At 44.5% G+C, this 23,256-nt stretch overlaps 1 protein-coding gene across 2 annotated transcripts in view; it reads right to left on the bottom strand.

Moving 5' to 3' along the window:
• Positions 1-22,018, bottom strand: part of LOC118626224 (phosphatase and actin regulator 1) — a 226,291-nt gene extending 204,273 nt beyond the window's left edge. The window contains exon 1 of one of the 2 annotated variants that reach the window (XM_036255616.1): positions 21,769-22,018. In XM_036255616.1, the coding sequence (XP_036111509.1) occupies positions 21,769-22,018 (250 nt within the window). The remainder of the gene's footprint in view (positions 1-21,768) is intronic. The other variant, XM_036255615.1, reaches the window with a different exon arrangement.
• Positions 22,019-23,256: the final 1,238 nt, after the last annotated feature.

Below are 23,256 nucleotides of genomic sequence, written 5' to 3' on the forward strand. Positions count from 1 at the left end.
CCAAAAGAGCTTTACTTTAGCATCAATACAGGAAAAATCAAACCAAAAATTTATACTAATTAGTTTTTTAAAGTCTCAACAGATACTTCTTTCAATTAAACTAATGTCAGACTTATATCACTCTTAGGATACATTACATTTAATGTCATCAACCACCATGAAATGCATCAATCATTTGCCTAAGGAAAATACATAAAGACTAAAATGAATGATGATACAATAAATGCATTCAAGCTTAAAGTCCTAAACGAGACAAACATTGCATAGGATGGTCCCCTTATTTTCAAATTTAAGAAAATCAGCCTATGTGGGCTTCTAAGTCTAGGCATACATGTTGAGTCAGTGGGTCAGATGATCTGAAATTAAGACTATTTTAAGAGATATGGCATGTATGTTTCCATGGAATAAGATATTGATTAGATATGTTGAAATATGATGTTTCCAGGCACTGTTTAATCATCAGTCTACACCAGTGGTTCTCAACTGAGGAGAGACATTTAGCGATATTTTTGTTTGTCACAATTGGGGGTTTGCTACTGGCATCTGGTAGGTAGAGACCAGGATGCGGCTAAATCCTACAATGCACAGGACAACCGCCCATAATGAAGAATAATCTGGCCTAGAATATCAATCATGCCAAAGCTGAGAAAATCTGCAACCTGTACCATGGCTTAGAACAAAACTCCTGAAAGAAGCCAGGCCTATAAATGCATTCACCTCTGCGATGTAGTGCCGAACAATCATTGGCTCAACTCGTGTCTGACTGTTCGTGAGTGTTCCCAACATGTTGGTTAGTCCCGACCAATAGACAGCTGTTTTGCATGTGTGACTTGTCTTGTTTTGGCTATAATATAAACAGCTCATTTTGAAAAGCAAATGGCTTGACTAATTTTAAAGTTCCTCGTTTATGAGCAATGGATTCCACTTTAGGAAATCATTGATTAACAAAGCCAAGCAATTAATCGATCCCAAATGCTAAAATCTAAGTCACTTTTGTGTACACGGAGGGCTACAATCTCCCCATCAGAATTCCTATTTAATTGAAATTCCACAAGATTTCGAAGTAATTCGTGAACTTCTTTATATTCTTCACTTTAAAAACTTATATTTTTCAACTTCTTGTCTTCCTCCTTCTACTAGCTACAATCTATTGAGTGTTCTATTCCAGGTACTGTATGAATTACTGCACATAAATTTTCTAGTTTCCACAATCCTAGTTGGTAGGATAATAATAATGTATTAAAAGATTATTTTCCTTATTATTCTTCAAACTCAAAAAGTCTGGACAAAGAAAAAGGGGACTGAAAATAAAACATCTGACCATAATATTCACAGGCATGAATTTCATGTGAAGTAATTTAGTACAATGAAAAGCAAAAAAGCAAAAAAAGGCAGGAGACCATCAATACTACTTATAATGATAGCCACTACTTCCTGAGTGCTCACTATATGCGGGGTCAGTGCCAAACACTTTATGGTACGTTATTCATTTACTCTTACCACCAGCCCTAGGTGTGGCTGTTGTCTGAGGCACCACTTTACAGATGCAGAAACTGAGGCTTACTCGAATGAAAGCCACACAGTGAGCCAGCAGCACAGCTGGGATCTGCGTCTGTTCTGTCCCTCTTCTGGGTCTACACCTGGGGTTGGCAAATTATGACCCTTGGTTCAAATCCGACTTGCTGCCTCCCTTGTAAACAAAGCTTTTTTGGAACACAGCCACGCGTGTTCGTTTATGTTCTGCCTGTGGATGCTGCTGGGCTACAACAGCACAGCTGAGTAGTTATTACAGAGCCTGTGTGGTCAAAGCCTAAAATGTTTACTATCTGACCCTTTACAACAAAAGTTTGCCGACATCCATCTAAACTCTCCAACAGTAAGGACCGTCTGCTGGACCCTGTGCCCCATGTCGCTGGGCGCAGGGAGTCCTTAACATACTTCTCCAGCTGAGTAGCTGCACCTCCTTTGAATATGACCCCCTGCTTCTATTTCGTAGCCATCTTTAGGGCTAACACTATCCCTTTCTTTAGCAAAGACTTGATCTGAAGGACAGTAATGTTATACAGTGAAATTTCTTTACCTGATTTCCTCACAGTCTAAAATCATTTAAAAGCAAAAACGAAATGCAAAGATGCATCTTGATCTTCTACTGGGAACAAGTTATGTGCCAGGAATACAAAAATGAATAAAACACAATCATGCCCTCAAGGAGCTAACAGATGAGCAGGGGAAACTGAGGTACACACGTGGCAGAATGGCTTCCTAGGGACCAGGCTCAGCGGCCTAGGATGCCAGGGAACGAGCACCTTCTTCTAAGTCAACCAAGGCCTCAAAAAGACGTGTGAAAACCCATTTCTCTGTTTAAGAAAAAGATCTCCATTATCTTGGATCAAACGACAGAAGTATGTCTGATTTATTCAGATGTAGAATGGTGGAGCTGAAAGGATTTACAAGCTCAGCCTCTGCATTTCATAAAGGGGAAAACCAAGGAGTCCGCACACGTGCTGAGCAGCGAGAGGAGGTGGAGTTGCCCAGAGCGCCCGGGAGCCGAGCATCACTGCCATGCTCCAGAGGCTGCAGAGCCGGGCACTTTAGGGGGGGCTCTGGAGCCAGGTCTGGAGCAACCTTCTGAGACTCGGTTTCTTCTTCTGCCAAGTGGAGATCATATTCAGAGGTCACTGTGAGTAATAAGTAGGTTCATATATATATAAAGTGCCAAGAGCGGTGTCTGGCTCCTAGAGAAGTTAGTACGAGTGTACGCCAATATGAAAACCACACGAGGCACGGACATGGACTAATCTCGAATCTTTAAGTGAGCCCAAATTCACTGTACTCCTGAGACCCCAGCCGGCCTGCCACCCTCTTATAGATGATCTATGCCCTTCCCACTGGGGATGGGTGGAGGGGTTCCCCATTCTTCTAGGCTCTGTCTTAGACATAATAGAATAAGCCTTCTTCATTGCTTCACCCCTGTACTCCTGATGTCTGGAAACACCACTCTGACACCCCTTTCCACGCCAGTCTTACTGGCACCACCCTTGGCCAGGTCCTGGTCATCTCACTGGGATTACTTGACCTGGCTCAGCTCCGTGCCACCCCAGCTCACCTCGCCCAGTTCCCTGTGCCTGCGGCATGGCGGACGTTGCAAGGTGAACTAAGATACTACTTTCACCATCTCTTTCACCGTGAGAACGTGCACTCCTTCTGAGTGGGACAGCCCTTTAAGTCCAGACACTTGTCTGTGATTTCGCATCCTTTAATTTTACCGGACATCATTTCTAATCCTATTAATACACTCAGATTATAAGAGGCCTGCTTTCGAATCATAACACCAACACATTCACGCGACCAATGAGACCCAGCGTGTGGCTTAATTCCTCTGAGGCTCAGTTTCCTTTTCTGCCAAGCTGAGATAAATGGGACCTATCTCATGGGATTCTTGGGAAGATTAAGTACATAATTCCCCTCATTGGCAGAGCCTGGCACAGAGTAAGTACTGAGTAGTTATTGTTAATGTTATTATCTGAAAAATAGTCCATTTTGCTCTTCCTCCCCGTTTGCTTGTGTTCGTGTGAATCCTCCCTCTGAGGATGCCTTCCTTCCTTCCCGCTGCCAATCAGATCCGGCACCTGCACACGGAGCCTTCTCCCAGGGCTTCGTCCGCACTGATCTCCTGTGAACTCAGGGTCGGCACTGCCCAAGTTGGCCCTTAATCAGTGGTCTTAACCCAGAAGTGATCCCCTCCCACTTGTCATTTGGCAACATCTGGAGATATTTTTGGGTTGTCACAACTGGGAAGTGGCTGTATTAATCATGTGTTTCATATTTTCTGTATTTTATGATGCTGACACCCTGGGGCCTTGGGAGACGCCCCGTCTACAGCTGGCTAATCCCGGAGACAGTAAACAAAGGGCCTGCCAGCACCACAGCCCGTTCCCAGGCAAACCACCCACTCCAAACCTGCACCCCAACCGCCGCCTCTGTCTAACTCACACACCAAGCTAGCATTTCTCTGTCCTAAGTCACCCCAGGGCCAGGTACCTGACAACTACAGACCACCTGTGTAGCCCCAGCAAGTGGAAATTATTCAAACTATCCAGTCCGCAGCTTGCTCAAACTTGCCTAACCTGACTCGCTCATTCCTCCCCTGCAAACAACAACAACAGCAACAACAACACACAATCAAGGCTCTGGGCTATGCTCTCCCCTATGCCTTTCTACCTCCCGAATGACCCTGGTGCTTCCCCCTGTGGCCAGCCCTATGTGGCACGGTGTGCCCCCTCCCCTTGGAAACAGTAAGGGATAAACTCTTCTTACAAAGGCATTGTCTCTATGCCTGTCCCATTACCATCTCTGATGAAAACAAATCCCAGGTACATTTTAAGACAGTGGATGCTATTAGTGGGTAGAGGCTATGGATGCTGCTAAATATCCCATGATGCACAGAATAACGCGCCCTCCCCCCCCCCCAAAAAAAACCAAAGGATAATCCAGTCCAAAATGAAAACAGTCCTGAAGTTGAGAAACCTGACCTCAAATATCTCACACGTTGGGATCACAACATTTCTGGGAGCCCAGCCCGCCATCAAGTGCCATCAGAGGAAGTCCCTGACTCCTGAACTTGCTGAACTACAGGCACAATCAATATCATAGTTTAATTTGCAGTTATAGTTCTTTTAACCAGAAATCACTGGATGAATACTGTTCAGCGAAAGTGAAAATACTTCTTCTCAGCCACCATGTGAAGTTTAGTGCTAACAGCTTCTGGTGGGAAAGAAAAATCCATGGACAAGCCTCACTGTTCTGTGCGGTTCTGTGTCTCTTGCAGTGGGAAGTGTACTCAGTCATCAGAATCATCATTGGAGGATTCTGGAAGAGCCCATTCATTTTCCTCTAGGCATCTGCCAGTTATGATGCTCTGCAAAGACACCATGCGTGATCAAACTAATTTGGGTAAAGAAGTATATATACTCCGTTCTTGCAGTTTCACATGGCACATGGGCATACCAGGGGCTCAGAGACGGAGACAATCTACTTAACTTTGTTTTAGCTCTGTTTTCCCAATAGTTTGATCTTGACATTTTTTACATACCATCTATTTCCACCCAGTGGAGCAGGTGTGTTATATAGAACACAGTTTGGAAACAGCTCATAAAAGTTGGACAGAAACCTCAACATTCAATTTCAGAACTTGAAGGATACAGCTCCCCACCCTGTAATCAGAGCTGCTTTGGGTCACGGGTGGCAGAGGAGCTTGACAGTCTCCCCTAACTTCAGAGGTCTCGGCAAGAAGAGCCGTGTCCGTGGTCTCTGCTGGAATCTGGGCAGACTGCACGTCCAGATGGCACGGAAGAACATGTCTTGCTCATCGTATCACCTCGGATTGGTTTTAACAGTACAGACATCAACAGATTTAGACACCAGGCCAAAAATTATTGATTTTCCACAAGCCATAAGGCTAATTAAAATTTCTGAGTGAGGAGGAACCAAACGACTATGGATATTCCTTGGATATTCATCAGGAAGCAAAGCAAGGGAGAAAATAAAGACCAAAGGTTATGGTGTAAAGTACCCCAATGTTCCCATCCACTTCCTGACTAGTCCCTAACCCACTCTAACATCTTCTATCCCTAAGTCACAGGCAGGTTTGTTCATTTTTTAAACATGTTTTTTTTATTGATTTTTCAGAAAGAGAGAGATAGAAACATCGACGTGAGAGACACACATCTATTGGCTGCCTCCTCCATGCCCCCTCCTGGGGATCGAGCCCACAACCCAGGCATGTGCTCTGACTGGGAATCGAAACAGGACTTCTCAGTACATGGGTCGATGCTCAGTCTACTGAGTCACACCAGCCGGGCTAGGTTTGTTCATTTTTAAAACTCTGTGACATCTATGGATGTAGCTGACTAGCAGAGAACTGAATTCTGAAGAGGATCTGTACTTCCTAGCGGACCTCAGCCCAGGCCCCTTGCTTAAGAGTGTGCAGCCTTTGTCCTTCGGGCGGGAGGAAGAGCCATGAGCAAGGCATGTCGGTCTCCAGAACAGCCTTCAGCAGACTGCTCTTCAGACTCGCCCCCGCTCTGTGACCTGAACAGTCGGAAAAGGCTCGGCCGAGTGTGGGGTGAGGACACGCACGGCCAGAAGCAGTGTAGCAGCAATGATTCCGCCATCTGTTCACCTCGCGCAGGGGATCCCTCTGCTCTTTCACCTTGAGATAAAACAAGTGTCATTTCCCCAGTCCTACAGGCGTCCTGCCGTTCCCCCCCAAATCGCCCGGTGCACAGAGAGCAGGCGCGCGGAGAGAGGAGACCTCATCTCCTTCCTCCCTTCGGAACGTGCCAGCCAGCACCCTGGGTATGAAAGCAGGGCACCACCCTGGGTGTCCTATGCTTGAAAAGGTTCCAGACGCCTCCTGAACAGTCTCAGACCCCTCTGGGAAAACAAGCATGGCCCTGCTGTCCTTCACGCCCTTTCGCAAGGAGGAGACAGAGGCCAGGCCTGCAGGGCTGTCTGAGGCCAGTGTGTGCTAATTACCAGAGGGGGCTCTGTTCCTAACCCTCCCCTTGAGGCTAATTCCTTCTGTCTGCTAAGCACTGTCGGGAATTGTACTCTTAGGATTTTGCAATAAAAATAAGCCCTGTGTGCTTTCTAAAACCATGGTGGAAATCTTCCCAGTTCAATCTTACTGTAATTTAGGCAATGATTTTTTTTCAAAGTAAATTTGTGCCACTTCGTTCATGGTGATTTATGTACTCTGAGCTAGTAACACACACTGACCCATCTGTCATACTTATGGTTTAAATACCGAATGTCATTCCTGTTTGGTCCTCAATACTTGCTTATAGACCCAGTGGTGGCTTTCAGAGCCATCCGTGTTGTTAGGAAGGGGGCAAAAGGGACTATCCACCTGATCCAATTTCATTGTAAGTAGTTGTCGTTATTTAAGAGGCGATTATTAATGTTGGCACCAGCTTCAACATTCCTACTGAAATCATTTGAATCTAAAAATGTAATATTCCTACTCATTTATGTATGATGTCATATAATTCTTTAGCCAATATATACATTTTCCAAAAAATAACTCTATCCTAGGGTATACCACACACACACACACACACACACACACACACACACACATAACTTATAATATATCTGGCTATACATTATTTATGTCTCAAGCTGCTCTATTAGAGGTTTCATCATCTTCAAAGAAGTAAAATGTGGGGTATGATATCCCCTGTTATCAGCTGATATTTACATTTTAGAAATACAATAATCAGTCCTCAATATATTATATGACATCTGAATGGAGCACGGCAGAGAGCAACTTCTCAGCTGCGGTTCTGACAAGCTGCAGGGCCGTCGGCACCATGTGAGGGCAGGCCCACCACCCGCCTAAACCAGAGCAATCCTGCTTTCATCGGGCTGATACATGGGGACCTGCTAAGAGAACTATTTTCTTTTTCCAAAGAATAACTCTCCCTTTGGTTCGACATTTCTTGTCTTTACTTTTATTTCTTGAATACAGATGCTCCCTTTTGTATATGTTCCCTTCTTCTTGAAAAATTAACCTAAGTGCCCGGCTGGTGTGGCTCAGTGGTTGAGCGGTGACCCATGCACGGGAAGGTCACGGGTTCGGTTCCCGTTCAGGGCACATGCCCGGGTTATGGGCCCAATCCCCAGTGGGGGGCATGCAGGAGGTGGCCAATCAATGCTCTCTCTCATCAATGTTTCTCTCTCTCTCTCCCTCTCCCTTTCTCTCTCTCTAAAATCAATAAAGAAAAAAATTTTTTAAAAAGAAAAATTGCCCAGCTGGTGTAGCTCAGTGGTTGAGTGTTGACCCATACACCAAGAGGTTGCCGGTTCAAATCCTAGTCAGGACACATGCCCAGGTTGTGGGCCCAATCCCCAGTGGGGAGCATGCAGGAGGCGGTCAATTGATGTTCTCTCCCATTGATGTTTCTCTCTCTTTTTCTCCTTTCCTCTCTCTCTAAAATTAATAAAAAAATAAAAATAAAAAAAAAGAAGGAAAAAAAAAATTAACCTAAGCATGCAGCCCAATGGCTGCTACCCTCATCAGGTATTCCAAGCCATGTCTACTGTTTTACAATAAGAAACTCACATTTACAGTCATGATTCAACCTCAAAGATCCAGGACAAGGATGGGAGGGGTCCAGTAGCTCACCATCTCTATTTCCACTGCAAAGGACTCTTTCAGCTGCAAATATTAAAATCTCTCCTTTTGTGTTCCGTTTTCCTTTGGGTGGTGGTGTTCTGACCACAGGCTGCTTAATCATGCATGAATAATTCACATCCCGGCCAGTGGGAAACTGTAGCGCAGTGTTCATTCTGGACAGGAAAACATTAGGGTGCTGGGCAAGCAAAACCTTCACTGCGTGTTCATTTGGGGGATGACAAGCTCCTGTCTGTGGCTCCTCTGACTTCTTGAGTGGGTTGGCGAACTGACTCATACATCAGTGAGTTACTGGAATTGGGAGAGGGCGATTCTTGACCATGTAGCAGATCTGCGATGGTCCCTGTCACCGAGATCTGCTTCTCTATATATCCTTCCATCATGTGGAGTAGTCGGGCTTATCAAACAAGTGACAGTTTCCAAACATAGAAATAAACGTTACCCACAGTGTCTGTTGCACATGTCAGACAAACACTCGCCCATAAACAGACGTTAGGTCTCTCGAGAAAGAACCTGACTCTGGCACGGGTCCGCCTGTCGGAGACGGATGGTGGCTCGCTGCGTGGCAGATTTCGTCCCTGCCTTCGTGCCAGGACACGCTGGCGCCAAGCCTGACGGAGAACAGAACCGGGATCTGGAGGCCTCGCTACAGGGCAGCTCCCAGGAGTTCCAACCAGCCCGTAACAGTCGGGCAGGCTGCTAGTCCCTTTTTAAGTTGTACTTCCTACCACCAGAAGAATTCAGTCGGGCTTGGCTTTCCCCTTTTCTTGCTTACTCCTCTCTCTTTCCACTCATGAACTTGGAACTGGGCTCCTGTTTGGAGGAGGTTACTATTGGACTTGAAACAACAGAAGAACTGAGGTAGGGGGGCCAGGAGAGCAGAATGTTAAAGCCCTAAACTTGAAAATTAAAGAAGAGGAACTCCCCCCCACCAAGAGCCCCTGCTGGGGTTACAGCTTGTGTAGAAGATAATTATTTGATTTTATCATTACTTTCGTAGCTTGCAAAATAATTACCGTGGAGGCAAATCTCCGTGTGTGCCAAAATAGCAGAGGCGATTGGTCTCCAGTTCATGCCGAAATAATAACTGAGTCAAGATGGTGAGGTCTGAGGTGGCGATCAGAAATCCAGCCCCTGTCAGAGGACCACCTGAAGCCCATGTCAAGGTCAAGGTGGGGGTGGGGACAGCAAAGATACTCCACAGACCTCGTTCAGAGCAGCTGTTCTTTTAAAGTTGATTTTCATTTAAAATCTGTCCCTCTGAGTCTCTAAGACTTCAAGTAGCTTTTTTAAAAAGACCGACACCGCAATTCAGGTGAATAACACAGACATGTGACTGGGTCCCTTTCAAGTCTAAGATCAGACGTGGTGCTGTGACAGGAGTTATCTTCTAATGACAGGAACTTGGCAGGAGCGCAGGGTCAGGGCACTTTTTTGATAAAGGCCAGAGGTGACTTTATACATTTTCACATGAACAGTGTAGACTCTGAGGGTCTCTGGTGCCACTCTGAGCTCCGCCGTGGCAGTGCAAAGCCACCACGGGAACGGCTGCGGGGCTGTGTCGCAGCGGAACTTGCGTTATGGACCCTGACATTTGAATTCATGTCAGTGTCTTCGGTCAGGAAATAGTCTTCTTCTTTTAATTTTAGTCAACCATTTGAAACTGGGGAAAAAAAAATCTCAACCTGCTAAAACAGAGGGCTCATGGGCAGCAGCTTACCAACCCTGATCTAGATGGTTTCGGGCACCTCGTTTTACAGGTGAGGAGGCTCAGAACAGAGGGGACTCAAGAGCCAGCAGAAGGCATCAGCGGTCCCTCGGGCTTCCTAGTCTAACCAAATCCACTCTCTGCCAGATGATTTCCTCTTCCACTTTTTTTTTTTTTTATCCTCACCTGAGGACATTTTTCCACTTTTTTGTTCAGGTAGAGTGAGAGGAAGATAGAGAGAGAGAAACATCGACGTGAAAGGGACACATCGAGTGGCTGCCACCCACACGACCAACCAGGGCCGGGGACAAACTGCAACCGAGGTACATGCCCTTAGCGGGAACCGATCCCGGGTCTCTCCGGACCGCAGGCCGACGCTCTAACCGCTGAACCAAACCGGCCAGGGCTCCTCTTCCACTTTTTAATAAAAGGACAGTTTGCTTGGGGTGTTCATGTTTGCCCAAATTTTCGTAAAAGAATCATTTTCACATTTAAGTCGTTACTTTAAGAAGTTACACTTCATTGGCCAAAATAATGAGTCTTTCTTAGAAGCTCACTTCTCCAAGGCAGCCAGCTGTGGTATAGAGGAGGGACCAGAGGGCAGCCTGGGTACGCCCGTGTGGGCAGGTGACCTGGAAGAAGCCCCGAGCACCCTAATTCTCTGTCCCCTCTTCTCTAAAATAGTTATGATCGTAATTCCTACCATAAAAGTTGTTCTGAGGTTACTAGGAAATAACATGTAAGTGGAACATAAATACATTTCTGTAAGGGGTCTAGGTTTTCTAGGCATAATGGCTTTCTTCAATGGACTGAATTAACTCTCTTTTTGACTACCAACTCAGAACCTTCCCACTGTCTTTCCTAAAACTTCTCCAGGGTGGCTATAATCCAAAATATAGATAATAGCAAGTATTGGAAAGGATACAGATAAATGGGACTTCCATATACTCATTGCCGGTGGGAATGTATAATGATGCAGAGTTTGAAAAACACCTGACAGTTCCTCAAATGGTTAAACAGATCCAGCAATTCTACTACTAGGTAGACACCCAAGAAAAACGATAACATAACCACACCAAAACTTGTACCTAAATGCTTTAGCAATATTATTCGTAAAAGCCCCAAAGTGGAAACAACCCAAATGTCCATCAGCTGATTAAGGAATAAGCTAAATGTGTCATAGCCACTGAAGATTCAGCAATAAAAAGAAATGAAGTGCTGATTCACGCTATAGCACGGCTGAACCTTAAAACCTTATGCTAAGTGAAAGAAGACAGACTCAGGACCATATATCACATGATTCTATTTGTAAGAAATATCTAGAATAGGGAAGTCTATAAAGACGAAGAGTAGATTAGTAGTTACCTAGAGACAGCGGAGCTAGAAGTGGAGGGGGCAGGCCAAGGGGAGCAGGATTTCTTCTTGGAATAATGAAAATGTTCTAACATTGATTGTACTGATAGAGGCACAACTCTGTGAATATACTAAATGCCACTGAACTGAACACTTTAAATGGGTGAATTGTATGGCATGTGAATGATATCTCAATAAAGCAACTAAAACTCCAGGACATTCTTTACAAAAATAGAAAAAACAACCCACCTAAAATTGATATGGAACCACAAAAGACCCTAAATAGCCAATGCAATCCTGGGAAAGAAGAGTATCCCACTTCCTGGTTTCAAACTACACTACAAAGCTCTAATAATCAACACAATATGACACTGGTATAAACACAGACACACAGATCAATGGAATGGAACAGACAGCCCGGAAACAAACCACTGTGTATATGGTCAATTAATTTATGACAAAGGAGCCAAGAATACACAATGAAAAAAGGACAGTACTTTCAATAAATGCTGTTAGGAAAACTGGACAACCACATGCAAGAGAATGAAACTGGACCCCTATCTTACAGCACACAAAAATCAAGTCAAAATGGATTAAAGATCTGAATGTAAGCCCTGAAATCATAGAGCTCCTGGAGGAAAACATAGGGGTAAGCTCCTTGACATAAGTCTTGGCAATGGTGTTTTGAATTTGTCACCAAAAGCAAAGGGAACAAAAGCAAAAATAAACAAGTGGGACTACATCAAATTAAAACCCTTCTGCACCCGAAAGAAAACCATCAACAAAATGAAAAGGCAACATACCAAATAGGAGAAAATGTTTGGGAATCATATATCTGATAAGGGGTTAATATCCAAAATACATAAAGAACTCATACAATTCAATAGTTAAAAAAACAAAAACAAAAACAAAAAAAACAATCTGACTTAAAAATGGACAGAGGAACTGAACAGACATTTCTCCCAAGAAGACCTAAAGATGGCCAACATCAAAAGGAGCTTAACATCACTAATCATCAAGCAAATGCAAACCAAAGCCACAAGGAGGTATCATCTCACACCTGTCAGCATAACTATTATCAAAAAGACAAGAAATAGCAAGTGTTGGCAGGATGTGGGGAAAAGGGAACCCTTGTGTACTGTTGGTGGAAATGTAAATCAGTGTTGTCACTATGGAAAATGGCACAGAGATTCCTCAAAAAATTAAATGAGAACTATCATATGATTCAGCAACCCTTACCCTTCTAGGTATATGTCCAAAGGAAATGAAAATGGGATAGTGAAGAGATATCTGAGCTCCTTTGTTCACTGCAGCATTATTCACAATAGCCAAGACATCGAAACAACCTGTGTCACACTTGAATGAATGGATAATATATACACACAAAGGAATATTATTCAGCCTTGAGAAGGAAGGAAATCCTGCTATTTAGGACAACATAAATGGACTTTGAGGGCATTATACTAAGTGAAATAAGCCAGACAAAGAAAAACAAATACTGCATGGTATCACTCATATGCAGAAGGTAAACAAAAATAAAAGTCAAACTTACAGAAACAGAGAGTAGAAAAGTGGTTGCCAGGGTCTGGGTCGGGGGGTTGGGGAAAATAGGAAGAAGTTGGTCAAAGATGAGTAAGGTCTGAGGATCCAATCTAAGCACGGTGAGTAATAGTTGATAACACTGTTGTATACTTGAAATTTGCTAAGAGAGTAGAACTTAAATGTCCTCACCAAAATAAATAAGTAAATAAATAAAAATAAATACATCAACATGAGAGGTGATGGATGTGTTAATTAACTAGATGGGGGGAGTTCCTTCACCGTGTACAGGTGCTACATAGATCAAATCACCATGATGTATACTTTAAATATCTTACAAATTTTTTTGTCAATTAGACCTCAACAAAACCGAAATTAAAAAACAAAAACAATAAATCAAAAAAGTTTTAAAGCTACTTAATAAAACCCCTCTGGTTCCTACATGGCGTCACTAGCAAGGCCAGCTCCTCAGCGTGGTGTCTGAAGCCTTTCATGCTCGACTCCCCTCCGGGCTCCTCGTCCCCACACTTACACGCTCTACCCAGTCCCATCAAACTACTGGCCTGCAGTCACTGTAATAAATGGATACATATTAATTAAACAGATTAATAGCCAATAAGTTAACATGGGTAGTCCTATGTTGAACACATTTTTAAATGTCTAATAGCTATGCACTGTTCCAGGAACTGAACACACAGCAGTGAAGAGGAAAGATCAGAAAGACCCTACCCTCCTCGGGCCTGCTGACCTTCCTCTGCACGTGCTCTTCATCCTGCCCAGTGACCCCTCAGACACCTTTGCCCGTGCAGTCCTATTCTCCCATCACCCTTGAGCTCAAGAGCCATCTCCTCCCACATGACTCCCTGGTCTTCTCTCCCAAGGAGATGGAGTCCCCTGCTGTGCGTCCACAGCATCCTGAGCTACCTCCTCTACACACAGGAAATATGTCCCAAGACCCCCGTGGATGCTGAAGCAGAAGATTGCACTGAACCCTATACACTGTTTTTCCTATACATAAATAATCTATGATCAAGTTTAATTTATAAAGTAGGCACAGTAAGAGATAAGAACAGTAACTAATAATTAAACAGAATAATTATAACCATATACTCTAATAAAAGTTATGTGAATGTGGTCCCTCTCTCTCTCCCTCCCCCTCTGATATCAGATCTGATGAAGGACATGGCTAACTAACAGGCAGGTAGCATATATATCGCAGAGACAATGGACAAAGGGATGATTCACACCTTGGGTGGGATCGCGCAGGAGGACAGGAGATTTCATCATGCTACTCAGAATGGCAGTTTAAAACATAAATTTTTTGTTTCTGGAATTTCCCATTTAATATTTTCAGACAGCAGTTGACGATGGGTAATTGAAACCATGGAGAAGGGGGGACAATGTCCCTCACTAGACTGCATAGATGCTTGTTATGTGAGTAAACGGATGACCATGTTCTACCCTTCTTCTGGCGTTGGACATAGAAATAGTCTAATGGTAAAAACAACCAGCACAGTATTTCTCTCATGTGGTTTACTGCTGACATTCTGGCTGAGTGTTCCCCAGGCAGAAAATCTCTACTATTCATTTCTTCTTTCCCAACCCAACAACTGGATTCTTGTTTAGGTCCTGGTTCTCTCACCCAGAGCTTTGCAATGTTTGTCTCTTTGGCCTTTTCTCTTCTTATCAACCTGGGGTTGAAGGGAGGCACATGTCTTCTTTGGCCCCTTATTTCCTGGCCTTCATCTGGCTCCCCTTCATCTCATTGCTTTCACCACAACTGCCCACTTGGCATTGACCTTGACGCCTCTGAAGGTGATTCCTAACTGGCTCACCATGTCTCAGACACATCTTTAGACTCTAAATACCTGCTGAAGTTAAAAAAGTTCTTACCTTTCATGTTAATTACCAAACGACAGAAATGCATGTTTGGGGCTAGCAGACAAGTATGGATCCCTTCTCCTCCCAATAACATTTTACGTACATATTTTTCTATCAATCTTTTTAAATCTCCTTTAGACACTTAGGCATATTTTTAGCTACAGATTTTACAAATATTTTAAACATTTCTTCTCCTGAATTAAGTGAATATTTACAGATGTTGTCTATCAAGTGTCAAAAATATATAAGAATGGAAGAGGAAGTTACTAGTAAAATTCCGTAAGTTCAAAGTTAGTGAGGCAAACTGGCTTCGAACTGCTGGTGCTTGAACGTGCTACCGGCCTCTTCGTGGGTCGGAAACACAAGGGAAGCGTGCTGGTTTCTGCTCGAGGTCTTGAAACGCCCTTGCCTGCGCCGTGAGTGGCCGTGGCATCCAGGCCCTTTCCCTTGTCTGGTCCCGTCTCCGCACGGCCAGCAACACCATCACGCAAACCCACTCAGATTTGCTTCAGCCTCATAGAGGAGTGAGGAGAATGTGGGCGATGAGCCTGTAGGGGTTCATAACTCTGTTCTGCCTTCTTCTGTATATGTGTAAAACTTTCCATAATAATAGGATTTTGTTTTCAGGTAACAAGATCACTCCACTCTGCTTAAAACCTCCTGTGCTGTCCTGATCGGTGTGGCTCGGTGGTTAGAGCATCGGCCTACACACCTAAGGGAAGCAGGTTCAATCCCTGGCCCTGGTTGGGGTCATGCAGGAGGCAACCAGTTGATCTCTCTCTCTCTCTCTCTCTCTCTCTCTCTCTCTCTCTCTCCTTCACTCTCCCCCTCCCCCTATCCCTTTTACTCTCTCTAAAAATCAATGGAAAAAATATCCTCAGGTGAAGAGTAACAAAAAAAACAAAAAACAAAACAACAACAAAAAACCCTGTGCCTCCTTGGGTATTCATGGGATGAAATCTGAACTCTTTCATAAATTGTATCAGGATTTTTCTGACCTCTCTCTTGCCCAAGTGAACCACTCTCCTTTCTGTCTCTGAAACAACACTTTTCTTTCTCAAACATTTAAAACTTTTGTGCACATATTTGTCTTCCTGTCTAGCTCTCTGTACTACAGTATAAGGCCTTTGACGGCAAAGACCATACTATATTAGTGATATTTATATTCCCAGTGTTTAACATGGCACATAGAAAAATGCTTCACAAATATACTGCTGGAAAAAAAGATGAGTTGCCCCAAGACATGTTTCCAGACTAACATGTCATTTCCTCCCACATTCCACAAATTCTACCTGCTGAACTTATTCCCTTTACCCCCCAAAACATGCTCTTTTATAGTTTAAATGGTCAGTGTACAGTTTTTTCCTTACTGAAATGCTCTCCCCTCTTTATCTGGGATAACTCCTCTATTAGGTTCCAGTCCACAGATCACCTCCTCTGGAAAGCCCTCCTGCCGTACTCACTCCCTTGTGACTTCCTCCAATAATTCAGCAGTTTACTTTCCTGCTACACTCACTAAAATCCAGACTCTTCAAAGGCATCTACCCTTACACCGAGAGGGCTCTGCACACGTAAGCTGCTAATTTTACAAACAAATGTAGGAGCATCAACAGCTCAGCTGTTTGAGCACACACAGCTTGAATAAAATTGTAAGCGCACAACTTCATTAGAATCTCCCTGCTCTGTACACGGCATCCTAACATCCTGCTCAGCCCTCTCTACTTCTCCCTACCTCTGAGCAAGGGCCTTTTTTTTTAAATCCTCACCAAGGATATTTTTCTATTTATCTTCAGGTAGAGAGAGAGGGAGAGACAGGGAGAGAGAGAGAAACATTGATATGTGAGGGACACATCGACTGGTTGTCTCCTGCACGACCCGACCAGGGCCAGGAATGAACAGCAACTGAAGTACACGCCCTTGTCTGGAATCGAACCCGGGACTCACTGGTCTGAGGGCTGATGCTGTACCGCTGAGCCAAACTGGCCAGGGCGAAAGGTCTTCTTCTCAGGGTTCCACACAACCGCTACACTCTGCCCAAGTGAGAGCTTTTCCCAGGCTTTTCTGATCTTAGGAGAGCAGTTTCCTGCTTCCGTCCTTTGCCTCAGGCCCAGTCCTCCAAACCTGTCACTTTGATTCTGAGTCATATCCCTGGGACCCATGGAGACAAAATTCTCCAGTAACACTTCCTTCAGCTATTAACCTTTCCTCTTCCTCGCAAGGATCTCACCCTGCCTATGTTTTTGATTACTCAACTGACCAAAAATGCTTAGTCATTGTAAATGTAGATAGATATATGAGTACTTTTACCTAGAACGTCCTGGTCATGATTGTTGAAACTTGAAAACCAACAAAAAAAATCGTTTGACAGGAGCAGTGTCGGAGGGGCTCTTCCCCGGTCGCACTGTTACTTCCCTCGCCTTACTAGAAATACGTGTTTAACTGTTAAATGTGGAGTCGAATTGGGTGCTTTCACCTTGGAGCTCATCCAAGGAAGTTTAATTACCAAAGAGGCCAAGCAGCGCAGAATAGCAGGAGGAAAAAGCCCAACACAAAATTGGACTTGGCGGTAACAATACAAATGATAGTAATCACAGCTAATATTTCTCCAGCACTTGCTCTTGCCAGGCTAAGTGCTTTGTACCAATTATCTCATTTAGTCCTCAACTCCATGCAGTCAACAATGCGGTGGCATCCGAAAGTCACCCAGCCAGCAAGTGCGTGAGCCGTTATCTGAAAACAGGCAGTGAGGTTCCAGGATCCGGCTCTGGGCCTTCATCAAGGGGCCGGTTCTGGGAGCAGCCCCGACCCCAGTGGTGGTTGGACCTTGGAGGATTGCTCACCAAATCTTTACGCACCTCAAGTTTCTCATTTGCAAAATGAGGGATTTCACCCACAAAAACTCGTAAGGCACTCTCGTCTACAAGGCTGTCTTGCTGATGAACCCTACCGTCAGGGTAACAGAGAAGTATGATGACAAACTGTCATTCCAAAAATTCAGATCGGAATACATCAGAAATCATGTTAAACATTTCTATCCCTAAAACAAAACTTGGAAATGCCATCTGGTGAGTCGATGAATAAGTAAATTTGTACATGACTATTTGAAGAATAGAAATAATATTTAGTGAAATAAAGATAACCCTGAAATATTGATAAATTAAATGTAAAAAGTACCAAGGAGCAGCTGCAATAATTATGTCTTATTTCTGAATTTCTTTATCATTTGATTACTTTTTAAGTATGCCGCTATAGGACAGAGGCTTCAAGATAGTTCTAATAACTATTTCAAACTGTTACAATGTTTTATTTCTATTGAAATTATATCTTAAAATGGAATTCTTAATAATGTTATAATTCCTATGACAATTTCTCACTACTAATAGACTCAAAAGGATTTCAAATGAGAATAGAAAATATGTATGAAATTATATACAGAAATACCTGGCTTTCTAGAACAGATTTTTCCCTAAAGTTGATATAACTATTAGTAAATTAAATCATATTCTCCTATTGACTTCTAGTATGTTTAGTGATGATTTGGCTATGTCTCTTTAGCTGAAAGTTATTTACAATGTATATAACTTCTAATCTACTTAATTTTTTTTTTTTTTATCCTCACCTGAGGACATTTTTCCATATTTTGTTCAGATAGAGTGGGAGGGAGAGAGAGAGAGAAACATCGACATGAAAGAGACACATCGAGTGGTTGCCACCCACATGACCTAACCAGGGCCGGGGACAAACTGCAACCAAGGTACATGCCCTTAACGGACACCGAACCCGGGTCTTTCTGGACTGCAGGCCGACGCTCTAACCGCTGAGCCAAACCGGCCAGGGCTGAAAATTTCTCTCCCTCTACTTCTACCAATGCCAGCCTCTTTATCTGTATATAAAGCAGATAAAAATAATTAAATGTACTAGGAAATTCTGCAATTCATTCTAATTCTGTGTCTTAATAAACCTGGCTTATCACACCTACACATGTATAGAACACAGACACATCACAGTACTTAATTTTCCACATTGAGTGTAGATGTCATTTAAAAAAAAAAATCAACTTGATAGCATGGTGGAAAGCACCTTGCTTTGAAAGACAGCAAACAAGGGTGTGAATCTTTGTTCTATCCTATGCTTGCTCTGTAGCCTTTAGTGTCGAAGTGCTATGTATGCTTGCTTCCTCATCTGAAAATGGCTTCAGTTTATAAAAAATTAGTGAAGATAAAGTAAAACTATCTTTGGCCATTAATGATGAACTGTATTCTACAATTTTTATAATATTACTTAAAATCAAGTCAGAAAACATCTTTAATAGTATTTAGTAGATGTCAGGAACTTTTAAAAAATACTCCTAAGTAAAACAGCAATTGCTAACACATAATTTCACCTTTTATATTCACTCAACCATTGAGGAATATATTTTTTTTCCTTTAACGTTTATTCTAAATCAGCCAAAAACTTTAAGTTATAGATTGTCTTTAAACTGAAAGTTAGTAAAATATGCTTTAAACATGTTTAAAATAACTGCCACTTTTTGCCCTGGTCCATTTGGCTCAGAGGTCAGAACATCAGCCCTCGGACCAAAGGGTCAAGGGTTCGATTCTTGGTCGAGGGAATTGGGTTCGAACTCCAGCTCTGGTTGGGATTGGGTCATTCAGGAGACATCCAAACAATGTGTCTCTCTCACATCAATGTTTCTCTCAAGATCTCTCTCTCCCTCCCACTTTATCTAAAAATCAATGGAAAAATATCCTTGGATCAAGATTAAAAAATAATAATAGTAAAATAACTGCTGTTTTTATATACAAAGACATTAAGAATGAAACTCTGTAAAATGTTAGCTGTGTAAAATTTCAAGTGAGGGCCTTCCTGCTGGACCATAATTTTTACCAGTTACCACTCAATGGCCTCCTCAGTGCTAAATGAGGAGTCAAACACACTGATGGCGCCGGACACACTATAGCTGTGCCCCACCATAAGAAATATACTCTACTATGGTGCCCCACCAAACCTGTTTGCATTATTACACTCTTCACCACACATTCCCTTTAAAATAATAGGCTCGCCTGATACACAGAAAAGATGACTCAGATTGAAAATAGCTTCTAGGGAACTTACCTAACAGAATATCCACTCATGACAAACTATCATATCAGGTCAATCCTTGCAGAAAGTAAAATTTACTTGAACTTCCTTTCCTTTTACAGTGGGCAGTGCTGCTTTGGGCTCTGGCATTCAAAACAGAAGGGTTAAACTGACCTCATTCTATTTCAGTGGCTAAATGAGCCCACGACCCATTAGGAAGGCAGGATTCACAGTGTGGAATTAGGCAAAAAATTAGGCACCACAACATGAGGTCTCTCCTATAAGAATCTTTCGAAATTAAATATTTTTGTCAGATCTGATAATATGTGAACATCCATAGGTTTGTTCTGGAGTGTCTGAGACAGTAGAGATGATGCAAGCAGAAATGTGTGTTGTAGGCTAAAACATGCCTGCCTCCATCAACAGTGTACACCAACATGTTTACCACTGATCATGTTCGTAATTACACATGTAAACACACATCCTTGAGTGTAGACATAGACCCTTCCTTACTGTAGCAACATTTAGAGATTCTGATTTAAATAAACTCCCAAGGCTGTGAAAGCAGCCCATCAGAGAAGCAATTCAGTCAGCAGAGTGATTCCTTTAATAAATACTTCAGCCAGCATCTCACGCTCTATTACATTATATGGTAAAAGTCTGGCTTTGGGTCATCTCATTCATCCATTTATATTCCATAGGTGTCATCAGTTTATATTGTAACCAAAGGACCAGAGCCACGACAGTAGTCAGCAAGTGTGTGCTTCTGGAAGATGGATATCCTCCCCTAACCCGAACACAAGCCGCGTTCGTGTTTTGTACACGCCTGTCTTCCTCCAGTAAGGCCCCAGTTTTCCTCTTGGGTGCTTAGTGCCATGCTGCACAGCCTCTCTCTCAGTTTAATCAAAGAAAAGTATAATTACACTAGCAGGACGCTAATTTTGAAAAGACATTATTAGCCAAGCCACAGTCACTTCATTACTGTGCGCTTCGGAGGCCAACGGTGAACACAAGGGATCCTAAGTATTATTTGTTCTTCCAAAGGGAGCAAAAGAACCCGCCTGGTTGATCAGAAAAATCTGCCTGCCCAGCAGGTGCGAATCAAGCGAGGCACTGAGCTTCAGGATGGCCAGTAGCTACTTCTTTCCCTGAAAAATCTGCTGCCTAAAACTTTTCCGAGACCTTACGTGGCCCTCCCGTGTCTGCTGGGTGAGCTGCTCCGGAACCGCCCGGAGGCTCCTGCGAAATGCACCGCCACAGAAGCGCGCCCACATCTGCAGAGGCTTCTGCCTGGTCCGGGCGGAGCTGTCCCTCTTTCTTGGCTCCTTCTGCCGGTCTCTGGCAGCCAGGCACCCTTCCACCGCCTCACTTCGGATCGGGTTTGGGGGCGCTGTTTGGGTCACACAAGCTCGGAAGAAGCCGCTGCACTTCCCCTCCCCCCTCCTACATTTTGCCCACTAGGCATCATTCCAAGAGGGGCCAGCCGCGACATTCCAAAAACCACGGCCATGTTTTACTCGGAACAGACACCATTCAACAACTCCACAAGTCCCCAGGGCTCTGGGAGCTGCAGCCCAGGCCAAACCTCCTCTCCAAAGTGAACCGACATCTGTAACACAGCCCAGCCAAGGCTATATCCTATCATAGCGCAAGGATGCGAGAACAGCTAAGAACCCAGGAAACTAAGAAAGCAGGTGCAACGATCTTTCTAAAGCTAATAATGTTGCCCCTGATAAATAACCTAAAACCCCACCGTCCCAAGAGAAAACCCCAGATTTGTCCCTTTTCAAACCCTCATTTCAAACGCCTCATTTGGGGGACGCAGTCCAGGTTTGGCTCCCGCAGCACTAAGCAAAGTGCCTGGCGGGCGGGTGTCACGCCTGGGTGGAGGGCTGACGTCCCTGCGGTTCTCCAGGAAGCAGACACCGGTGGTGCCCGCTAACTGGGGACCAGCAGAGCCACCTCCCCGCCTCCCGCGCTCGCCGCCCCGACGGGCCCCGGCACTCACCGTCCCTAGTGTCCTCTCCTCGGCTGCAGTTGCTGCAAATGTGTTTGATCTCCTTGCCTAGTTGACAATGGATCACAAAAGACACGTTGTTGTTGTTGGGGGCGGGCTCCTTCAGGGGCTTCATCCTCAGCAAATAAAAGGCTTTCTTTTTGGGTCTCTGGGCGCTCGCGCCTGGCACCGCGCCCTCCCTGCAACGCGGCGAGCGGAGCGTAGACCTCCCCGGCTCCACGGCGCGCGTGGGCTCCGCCATCCGGCCCCTGGACGCCCCGGGCCGGGCGCTGCTCTGGCCCCGGCGCGCTGCCACTCGCGCCCGGCCGCCTGGCCAGCATGCCCCCGCCCCGCCCCGCACCCGCCCCTCTACAGCCTGCGACCGGCGGGGCGGGTCAGGGGAAGGCACCGAAAGGGTCTTGACTTCGCTGCCCCCGCTGCCCCAGCCAATACGAATCCTGCGTCTGGAGGAGGGTTTCCGGAAGGTACTTCGTGGTCCTACCTGAGTCTCACGTGCACATCCTCCCCGGGCAACCCCACCCCGCCGTAAATCTCCGCACCCGCTATTGGAGCCTGCTGGGTTTGCAGCTACCTTCACTCTCTGGAGCTCCAAGGCAGAACGCCAACCTCCCCCTCCCCCTTCTGCCAGCTTCACAAGGCCAAGGAAAGCAGGACGTGCCACGCACGGAAGGCAGCTGCGCTGGGAGCCCTCCTGCAAGCGCCTCTCTTGGCCCAGAACAAATGACCATTCTCTGATGGGTCCAACCCATAGTCCTTGACTCTCAGTGGAACCTGCAACCTGTTACAATATAATTGATGTTTTCACCCTCAACAGAAATTCCCCAGCGTGAAGGGGGCCTTACTCCAGTGTCATTAAAACTTTGAGTAAAAGGGAACAGAAAAGGCTGCTTTTATCTCAAAAATTCAGAAACAATAACCACTTGCAACTTTGGGATCCCGGCTAATCTGGCCGAAGATTCCCAGCCGCTTTAGCATAGTGACTAGGCTTAGCCGGGCAATTACATCAGAGGCTCGATAATAATAACAGCTACATGTTATTGCGCCTTCGTCGTTCTCCTTAAAAAATAAATCACACTATGTCTATACAATAGTCCTGACTCAGGTATTATGAATCCTACATCACCCTTTGGAGACTAAGATTTAGAGAATCCTCATATCACAATCACTTTGGGTGCTTATTTTAAAAATAGAGACTTTGGGGCCCCAAGCCCTCAGATTCTGGTTTAGCAGGTCAGTTTAAGGGCCAGGAATTTGTAGCTTTAACAAGCCCCCCAATGATCTTGATGCAAAACCTAAGTGGAGAAACAGTTGTTTGCAGCCAGGTGTGTCTGACTCTGAGCCTCTGTCTTCCCACCACCCGCTCCCTGGCATCCACAAGCCCTGCCCTCTTCCTGGCCTCCTGAAACAGTGTCAGTTAAAGGATGCACTATCACTACCAGTTGTTTCCAGAAACCTCCCCAAACTTAATTTCATAATACC

This window comes from Molossus molossus, unplaced genomic scaffold (assembly GCF_014108415.1).
Source record: "Molossus molossus isolate mMolMol1 unplaced genomic scaffold, mMolMol1.p scaffold_m16_p_12, whole genome shotgun sequence".
Classification (NCBI taxonomy): Eukaryota; Metazoa; Chordata; class Mammalia; order Chiroptera; family Molossidae; genus Molossus; species Molossus molossus.